Source organism: Wasmannia auropunctata, unplaced genomic scaffold, assembly GCF_000956235.1.
Source record: "Wasmannia auropunctata unplaced genomic scaffold, wasmannia.A_1.0 LD336055.1, whole genome shotgun sequence".
NCBI lineage: Eukaryota > Metazoa > Arthropoda > Insecta > Hymenoptera > Formicidae > Wasmannia > Wasmannia auropunctata.
The window spans coordinates 917,072-927,418 of NW_012026835.1; the positions used below are offsets into that span (position 1 = coordinate 917,072).

General features: G+C 41.9%; 3 protein-coding genes across 3 annotated transcripts; all 3 read right to left on the minus strand.

Moving 5' to 3' along the window:
- Positions 1–1,926: 1,926 nt before the first annotated feature.
- On the minus strand, positions 1,927–3,131 carry LOC105450799 (classical arabinogalactan protein 3-like). The gene is made up of 3 exons (XM_011690822.1): positions 3,024–3,131; positions 2,469–2,660; positions 1,927–2,159 (listed from the first exon to the last, which is right to left on the minus strand). The coding sequence occupies exons 1-3, from the start codon at positions 3,033–3,035 to the stop codon at positions 2,070–2,072; spliced, it is 294 nt and encodes a 97-aa protein (XP_011689124.1). The 5' UTR covers positions 3,036–3,131; the 3' UTR covers positions 1,927–2,069.
- Positions 3,132–4,395: 1,264 nt separating this feature from the next.
- Positions 4,396–5,822, minus strand: LOC105450800. The gene is made up of 2 exons (XM_011690823.1): positions 5,760–5,822; positions 4,396–5,435 (listed from the first exon to the last, which is right to left on the minus strand). The coding sequence occupies exons 1-2, from the start codon at positions 5,769–5,771 to the stop codon at positions 4,962–4,964; spliced, it is 486 nt and encodes a 161-aa protein (XP_011689125.1). The 5' UTR covers positions 5,772–5,822; the 3' UTR covers positions 4,396–4,961.
- Positions 5,823–7,685: 1,863 nt separating this feature from the next.
- On the minus strand, positions 7,686–8,302 carry LOC105450801 (cuticle protein 12.5). Its single transcript, XM_011690824.1, has one exon. It carries the CDS (start codon positions 8,244–8,246, stop codon positions 7,929–7,931), a length of 318 nt encoding a protein of 105 aa, XP_011689126.1. The 5' UTR covers positions 8,247–8,302; the 3' UTR covers positions 7,686–7,928.
- Between the last annotated feature and the right edge of the window lie 2,045 nt (positions 8,303–10,347).

Genomic DNA, 10,347 nt, shown 5'->3' on the forward strand with positions numbered 1-10,347 from the left:
GCGTTTATGATTAAAAATTTCCACTAATTTTGAATAAAAAGTCTGTGTCACACTAAATTATGCGGACAAATTAATACTTGATAATTTTATGACTGATTGCAACGATTTATTGTATTAAAAACCGTTTAATATATATAGTATAATAGCGAAATATATAACAAGAATCGACTGAAGATATTTTGAATTATTATTGCGCATAGCGCACTTTTGTAACTGAAAATGAAACAATTAAAAACAACACTGAAGTTTTAATATTCTCTACACAAATTAATTTAAATTGCTCTTTTCAAAAATAAAAAAAAATGACCGTGAATGTTTTAAAATGCCATCGAAGGCACGAAGAAGTCGACTTGCATGGTCTTTCGCAAAATTAGTTTGCCACACAATTCCTGGAACACCGAGTGGGTTTTTCTCGTAGATTTGGCATTACGTAAGAGACAGGAACATGTACAAATATAAATGCAGAATTGTTGTCATTTGGCATTTGATGAATATTTGGTGATTTCATTATGCCTTACATAGTTGTGTTTTACATCGTTTTAGGTTTTTCGTCAATGAGATTGCGTAAAAATTACCACTTATTCGAGTCATCTCTCCGTCAAGGTTACCTCACGAACAAATAATAAATTTGTCTATAGGATTCGATTAGAGGAAACTTCGATATTGATGTTGCAACCGTATATTCTGAAGACGATCTATAAATTCAGTCATTAGCCTAGATTGTTTTCTCGGTAATCCTTGTAATGACATTATAATATCGATTTCTTCAGTCGAATTCGAATAATTGTAAAATCATGTCAGCATTCACAATTGTGCAAGAAAAAATTCTTTTTGCAGTCTTTTCTGTCACATTTCCCAAAATAAACCGTTACAATCGAGGAAGTGTACCAATACTTTCTTCTTACGATCTTATGAGGTGCATCGACCTTGACTTCTTGGATCATCAGGTTCGATATATAAAATAGTGATTTTCACTCTCAGTCAACGGTAGAAAGTGAAGAGACGTGCTTCGACGGGCACCGCCTCCGTCTCGCTATGAGAATATTACGTTTATTAATCGGAACGCGATTACGATATGTAGCATTAAAAAAAGGCTGCTATTAGACTTTAGACGCATCACCGAGTTAGATGTATATCCCATAAATAATTAGGCTCTCAGGATCCGGGAGAAAGTATTCGCGGGTATATTTCAAGGGTCGCAATCACGTCAATGAACTTAGCCGCTTTTTACCGTTTCGGGTCTCGCAGGAGTTTCTTCATTCAATCGAATCCCGTATAGTTTTTCATTGCGATAAAATTATGCGATTTCGCGATTTTAGATGAATTTCCGCGTGAAATTTTCAATTTTCGCTACTTTTGACTGCCACAAAATGAATCGCTCAGATTTGAAACGCGGATCTTCACAATGTTCTACTTTTTCTTTCTTGTCACGTATCGATGATTACAACGGTGATCACAACGATGTTGATTTCCTTTCACAGGCCACGCACTGGCGTCATTACGTAACAGGGATTTTCCGCGGCCTTTCGTAACACTGGGAATTTCGTGTCGTGGATCGCGCCGCGTTAAACCGCGCGTGAATTGTCTTGACCCAATTCAAATATCCTTCTACGTTTTCTTCTTTTTGCGCCGGAATGCAAATAGATTCGATGCAGCGAATAACAAAGATAATAACTTCACATGAAGACAATAACTTCGCACTCGGGTGTATTATTAAGATTCCTCCAAAATGCATCTATTATAATGCAAAATTGTATGAATATTTTTAAGAGAGAAAAACTCTTATTGTTAGTAATGCAAAATTATACGAATCTTTTTAAGAGAGAAAAACTCTTAGTAATATATCTATTCTACGAGAGATGAACAATAAAGAGGATCATATAAGGCGGAAGGGGAGAGTAAGGATTTAGAAAATAACACGTCAACTTTCACCAAGTTCTTTTTTTTGCGTGGATGAGGTTACACGATAGATGATGATTATCGATGAGGAGACAAGCTGCGTGCTGTTACGAATACTTCCACACGGGCTTTACTGAGGTCGACGGCTACCGGTCTGATGATTTTTGCGGTCAGTAGGTAATATGGTACCCATGTTGCTCGATCGAGTAACTCGACGGGATCTCCGCGATCGGCGCAGAATAATAAGCGTATGGTGATACCTAGTAACGATGAGAAACAAAATAAAAAATCATATTTTAATTTCTCAACGCAATTTGATCACGAAAAAATGATAAGCCTTGAAATAGAAAAAAAAGAAAAATTTTCCGTAAATATAAATTCGAAAAATCGGTTCTTAAGTAAATGTAAGCTCGCAATGTTCGATTCTTGAATAGAAGCTATCGGCAACCCACTCCTGATTCAGTGGGTGGTCCTGTTATTTTCAGAAATCGAACGTTTTTGTGGCGCGTGATTCGATTTTCAAATGTTGAACATTCTGCAAGATCTGCACTTGGACTTTCGGTTCTTACCTGTGGAAGAACGGGTGCGGCATAAGCGAGACGGGAGATCGGTGCGATCACCGGCGTCGCGATCGGCGCGATCGGCGCGACCAGCGGCGTGAGCTTAGCGGTTGACGCCGGGGTTTTCAGCTCGAGGGTGAGTGGTTTGGGTGCCGGCGCTGGCGCGGACCACGCCAGACCGACGAGAGCGGCGAACAGGATCTGCAAGTAATCGTCGTGAAGGGAAAAGCTCGCTTCTTATTTAAATTGGAAAACTTTTGGCGCGGGGCACGTCGGCGAATATAAGTAACCGTTGAACCGCGCGAAGCAAATGAGTCTACGTGAGGCAAATATCGTCGCGGGAAGACACCTCCTCTGCGCCTAACGGCGGTGAATGAACGGGTTACACTTCCGGCGAACGAACGCGAATTGCGACGATTCGGAGAACGCGGTAGACGAAAGTAAATCGCGACAGGCGAAGTAACCGCGTTACTACTACGTGCGAATTTTACTAGGATTTTTAATCAGTTTGAAATTCATTGCGGATGCACTTTGCGCTCCCCACGGAATGCTGAATTTACTTACGAATCGTAGCATGACGACTTCTGGACAAGGATTCTGCGCGGATGCACTCGGGAACGATACTTCGTATAAGTGCGCGCGCCAGCTTGGTCTCCTCGTACTTATAGAAGTCTCGAGGGATACCGTAAAAAGTAGACTCGTCCGGCACTACAAAAGTTCCTAACTGCCGTACCACCGCATTCCTCCCCGATCTCAGGGACGGACAAGGCTATAGTTGCAACGTGATGCATCCCAACGTCCTGTGTAGGATGCACCGATCATCTGCATTACATTCTACTCCTAGATTAACTATAATTTATGGTTAGGCCATTAATCGGACTGAGGAATAATTAATATCGATGTACTCTAGATTTTTTGCAAGAAAATCCTACTATCAGATGTTTTACACATACTTCAAATGGCTTTGAAGCAAAAGATGAGAAGATTATTGTGAGTCTTTTCACATAAAAGAATATTTACCGTGATGAATTAGTTACAGCGGCAGAAACAAGCTTTTATCATTCAGGAACATATTTAATAATCTAAATCCTAAGTATATCTTCTTAGCAAAAATTAAAGTGCAGATTTCTTCCTGTTTGTATTATGTTTCGTTAAATATACAACGGGTAAAACGTACACGACAGAGCAGTACATCGATAAGAATAATGCTTTGTCCCGGGGAACATTCCTTCCATTACCTCCCATTTCTATTTCTTCCTATTTCGAGAAACAATCCTGGCGCAAGAGCCCTTCGACTTCGCATTTTTCAATTATCGATCCACGTCCCTCGGACGCAGCACGTACGTTTTCGCTGCAATTCTCTCGTTGGTATTTTCTTCGGCGAGTATACGTGTGCACGTATACATTCCCGGTGTCCGTATAGGACGGGCGTGATTTAAGAAAGAGAGACGCGAGAAGATTCGATAGGCCAGTACTCGACTACACGCGACTCTCTGGATACAAGCGCGATCCGACGATGCTTTACAACGCCATACGCGCACCGTAGACCAGGGATACCGAGGCCATTAGCAATATACTCGCAGTTCATTCACCCGAGACCTTGAGGATCCAAGCGTGCATATACCTCGAAGGCGATCGCGCGTTGGGCAATTTATATCGAGAGGTATAATATACGGATATATTGTATCATTGGTCGAGCGGCAAACTTGTTGACAGGACGATGCAGATTTATATATAATTTGCGAGCGCAAATCTCAATTGTCGGAAAAATATTAGTATACTAAATATATAATACACATATACATATGTATAATATAGAAAAATTATTATAATATAGTATAGACAACAGATTGGATATAGAAGGGAATAACTTTTGTAGGATGACTTGAATGTCATTTCACTTCTTCTTTCGATATGTTAAATATGTGTACCCGAATACGTATGAAAATGCATGAAAATTTATTGAGAAATTTACATCGAGTCAAGTTAACGTATACAATGTTTTTTTTATGTTGACAAATGTTGACAAACGTGATTGACCGGCCTCTTTCCCAGGCCAAAGACTGCCAGTTTCGATCCGTTTGTCGAGTCACGCGAACGACATGGTTCTCGAACTTGGGATAGTTCTTAGAGTGATCTACGAGGACAACGTCGTTGCCAAAGTGATCGAGAATGATGATTGTTTCGGACAAGCAGTTTTCCGACTACGAGCAAAAGCTGGCATAAAAGATGAGCCTCTAACCCTAACGAACACAACAGGGATCGACAGTCTCTTTAAATTTCTGAAATTTATAGAATTTCTAAAATAGAAAATAATTTTCTGTTTTCAAAAATAATTGCTTCTTTTGACAAAATATTTTCAAACATGGATCATGTATTTTACTTTACAATTAGTGCAGTGTTCCACACGAAAGAATTAACTCACTCAGATTTTATTCTGTAAATCCATGCGTGCTCTTTAGAGTTACTATCTGTATACTTTGATATTGCGTCTGGTGATTATTACGCATGTTGAATGCTATGCCCGTAACTGGATATGGTCTTCTCGGCGACCAGTTGATGAGGATACGCCGAGTAATACGCTGAATAGTACGGCGCCGCGTACGCTATTTCGCGAGCGGCAATCGCAGGTACCGCGACGTGCGATTCGATGGCTGCCAGAGGTTTAGCCACCGCGATCAGCGGACGCGCGTCATGGATCACTTGGTGTCCGTGGGCCTCGATCGTCTTCTCGGCGATCAGGGAGGTCTTCGCCACCGGTTGCACAATCTCGGCGACCGGTTGCTGGACCAGAGCGACGTCCGCGTATTTCAGCAGCGTGGGTGAAGCCGCGGCCACCAGCGGTGCCGATGCCGGGTGCACCACGTTGCTACCGTGCGCCTCGATGACCTTCTCAGAAAGGAGCTTACCGATAACGGGCGTGAGAATAGTTCCACATTGCACCGTGGCGATGCTCGCCAGGACGGAAATAACCACCTGCGAAAGAGAACGTTTGCCGCGGATATGAAACCTCCGGGTGATCTCGGGAAGAATAGGACGCCGGCGGCGTCAATATTTTCCAACCGTCTTTACATTCTCAGCAGATCGGAAAATTGGACGTTCTGTTGTCAAAGTGTGCTCGGAATAATGATTGTCAGCCCGATTGAATTTAACCCGCTAATGCTCGTTATTCTTTATTATAAATATATCGTTATTAAATATAATCTCGACGATTGCCAATTGCTTTATCCATTCAGAAGAAATATCGAAATATTTTTCGCTTTAGTTGCTAGAGATAGTGTTAAAAATCGCCGATCTTACCAGCCTAAACATGATGATGGGTTTTCACTACTACTTTTGGATCAGAACCTGGGACTGATCTGCACTCACGCGGATCTACGCATGCTTATATAGGAGAGCGCTTCCGTGATCTTCGAGAGACCTTCAAGGTCCGTGCAATAAGAATTCTACGTCCTGCCAGTCTATAGGATGTGTCGAGGAATATTCAATGCGCCGAAGGCACGTTCTTGTCTGAAAATATGTACGTGTGTAAAATACATTCCCGTGAACGTATTTCTTGTTCGCGTAAAATATTAAAGATTATCGGGAGGGGCCGAGAGATATTCCCTTGAACTCTGAAAATTTTACGTAAGGAGAATGTTTTTCCATTTTAAAAACTTTCTTATCAACAAGTAGGAATTATAAGTTAAATATATGTGTATAATACACATATTATAGAGAGAAGTAATTTGAAAATATATTAAAACATGAATATTATTATAGTCGAGATCAAAATTGTGAAATAGATTAGCAGCGTTACGAAAATCGAGGGTGATGAAAGATATACGGATTACGGTTTTTGTCGGCTGTTGATTCTGAAGGCGTTAAGCTTTTTGTCATTGCCGTGAGCTTGTGGGGTACACTTGACGATCGAACAAAGGGGCTTCGCGATCTTGAGACTTTACTTTTACTCCTCGCCTCCTGGTAACAATAAGCACATTACGCCATAGAAGCAAGGAGAAGTGGTACTCCTCGGAGGGACGCAACAAAAAGCACTCGAGCGTGAAATTACGGCCGAAAACGCGCTTAATCTTAATGATCTCATTTATCAATTTCTACTGGATGTATGGCATTAAAGACGATTTCGACAAGAGACAATGTCGCAATTAAACAGCGAAAATAAAAGTAAGATTAATTATCTTTTCTTAAGTCATTGGTGAATCATGTAAAAAAAAATAAATAACTAATATCTCTATCAAGACAAAATAAGCCTTTGTAAAATAATTTTTAAATATTTATCTTTTCTCACACATCTAGATACATTCGTGAAAATATCATTTTCAATATATAAAATTATATCTTCGCATAACTATTTTCTAATATAAAATACTTAAGTTCCTTTTCCGGATGCAACACATTCAATACGTATGCAGCAACATACGTATAGACAACTATCTATTGCTTTTCTTTGCGAAACCGTAGGTGCGATATTGAATAATTCGCCATACTCCCCTCTCCTCCTCACGAGGACTTTTTTAAAGCTCCCGTAAAGAATTTAGCAAGTTAGGTTCGTGAAAAGTGCATGGGCGGGTTTGTATGTTCCCTGTAAATATATTCAATACGTGACCCGACGGCGCGCGGCAAAGTTTCGCTTCGCGAGTGCCGTGAGGGGAGGGGGCCAAAGCCGAAACTCAAACAACCGTTGATCGCCAAGTCGGTAAACAGTTTTCATCGAGTCGTTCCAAATCCTATTTTGCGAAAAGCCTCACGTAAACGGATAGGTAGGGCATAACGTAGGTGGACGTACTCCATGCGGGCGTGGCGTTGTGAGCTAAAATAAAAAAAAATTATAAGAACGAGATCACCCCGTGATCACGACGCTCCGTTGTTTGCCGATCGCCTGTGCGAGGAGGAAACTCGAATTCTCCGGGACTGTGCGAGGAAAAATCTGCGATCTTCGATAAGCCCCCATCAGTGATACGTGATACGGAGGAATTAGCCCTTTAGGTACAGCGCCGTGAGAACCCAACGAGGTAGAATTCGATAACCGCTCAGTTCGACAATAACATGTGATATCATTCGATGAGACTATTCTAATACGTGCGAAAAATAAAGGAGAACTTATAGATTATTATATATAAAATATACAAATAAGTTTTGTAATAACGAGTTCTAAAACAGCGTTGATATATTCTCTAATAATAAGTTGAAGGTATCAATAAAGGCTGAACACACAGGACACAATTATTTAAAGGCAGAAATGGCAACTTTATTGATTAATCGTAGCGATCGGTCGTTCGACCGCGTGGACAGGCTGATACAAGCTTCAAGTCAAGGTGCCCAGTTGATCGATGGTCCGGTCGATTCGGTCGATCGTTCCGATGAATCGTCACGCGTCCAATTGGATGACGAGGGACGTCTTCATTGTCGGCATGTGTCGATTGTCTTGAGAGATGGGCAAAAGGTGGTTAATAATGTAGTGATTCTCCCTTAATGAAGAGCGAGGTAGGGGGCATGGGCGGCATAGGCGACCGGTGCATGAGCGACGACGGGGGCGGCGGCGACGACTGGCGCAGTCTTCAGGATCGGTCCGGTGTAGGCGACCGGGGCCACGAGCGGGCTCTTCACGGACACCTTGTAGGTGTTGGCGTAGCTGGTGGCGACCGGGACGGAGTGGGCGACCGCGACCGCGGGAGCCGCCGCGACAACTGGCGCCGCGTGAAGGCCGTGAAGGGCGGGTAACGCCACATAGCCGGGTGCGGCTGCGACGCAAGCCAGCAGGGCAAAGAAAGCGACGATCTTGTACATGGTCGACTGCGGTGGTTTGTTGCTTCGTACTTCGGCGGAGCACTGAAGAGCGAATGATGCCTGAACACGGCGTTTAGGACCCCTTATATTCGTCGGGATGACCTCTCCCACCTCTCGCGAACCACCCGGTCCCGACTCCCGGCCACAGGTTCCTGCTCTGCCTTCCTCACGTCGCTCGTACTGCGATTGCTCGTTTTTTTTTCTTTTTTTTTTCTTTTTCTTTTTTGTTGTGCCGACCACTTGTTGGAGGAGCACTGCCAAGGACTGCCTGATCGTTCGTGGCCTCAACGCGGACCCTTCACCGCCTCGTATTTCGCCGGTACCCTCGCGTATGACGTAGCCTCGACGCGCGGAGGCGCAGTTGTCGATCATCGTTTTGTTTCGTTGAGAAGGACGCGGGAAGTGCTCGAAAGGGCGACCATGGTTGTCGGTGGCCTTATCTCCGAGCTCTCTTTGTTTGCGAATACATGATGCCTGGATAGAGAAGTTCAATGACATAGCCTCGACTATCGATCATCAAACTCTCGACAGTATAACTACGTCCGGAACAATCATACGTAATTATTAAGCGATTTATTGCGTGTACATATTAGCTTTCGGACCGGTCGTCGGACCCAAAATACGAGTCGAATTGCCTCGGGCAACACAACGACGTTTAGAACAGCTTGTCACTTCCTCGATTAATTCTTGACGCACACGGACATGACGATAATAGCCACTTAATTGATGACGTCAGTTAGAGAACGTACGGACAATTTTATTATTGAACTCTGCTTTCTTGTCATTTTAATTTATTATATCCGGGATGCACCTCGTAAATAATATTTAAACAATTAAAGTACGTGTCAACCCGTTAGACCGACGAAGCTCTCTGTTAAAATCGTTAACCCGTTCGTGTAAAGGACGCTTCCAGGTTGTTTGCCCTGACTTTGGTCGTTTAGAGAAGGCAACGCTTCTCTTCCTCTTTGTACTTTACCCCATTTTAATGCTTATGAATTACAACGATTTACGAGCCAGGTCGCCTTGCTCACGGGTTTCTCTCTCTCGGCGGTCGAGCGTTTTTGTCCCAAGGAACACCCATACGTTGTTCTAACAAACTTATAGCACAACAACTTGTATGCATAACTTTTTTTCTAATTTTTTTTTTAAAGCTCATTCATCTACTAAAACGATTTTAAAAACTTCCAACTTCTGTATCTATGATTATTTAGGAACAATCTGATGAAAGATTAACTTTTTTTTTATTAGATAATTGAAAAGAAAGTTTTTCTCTATTTATTTTTAATTTATTTGTAAATTTAGTTTATATTTCTATTAAAGCTTATAAATTAATTCTTCTCTTACAAAATATTCTCTTTTAAAATTCACTCTTTCATAATTTCCTGAAAAAAATTTCCTAGAGATTTTATTTATTTAATTTTTAGATTTTTTTTTAACTTTTTATTCAATAGCTGATTGAATTAATTATTGAATAACACAGAGATTGAACGGCAGTTACGCCTACGATGTTCAAAGCTGACGGGTGGCGGCAAACCAAGATCGGCGAAGGTGGGACCGATTGGGGAAGAGGGAAAGAGGAGGGAAGGCATTGTGACACGAGTCGCGAAAGTAGATGCTCGACTTACACAATTTTGCACGACGCACTTCGCATACGACGACGTCTTGTATGGGCGAACGAAGCGCGTATGTGTGTCTTTTTCTCTGTTCGTTTCATGCGTTTCCTCCGTTCCCTTGCGCAATCACGCATCGACAATGACAATGCGTGACAGCTCGCACTGACGAAAATCGCAGCAACTCCAGTGACAACCGGTTAGACGTAACGTTGACTACCGACCGCACTTCTCTACGCAATGGCGTATGCGTGTGGAATAAAATATGCGTCTTTACGCAAGATGCGTCCACCATCCTCTTTCCATCCTTGTCGTTAATTGACAAAATTACAACAAATATCTCTACATTACAACAAATAGCTGTAACATTAAAATTTCATAGACCACGCTCTCGTGACTGAAATTTATAATGCATAGGTTTATACATTTATATATATGTATATATACACACATACATACATACGATTATATATGATATATATATATATATA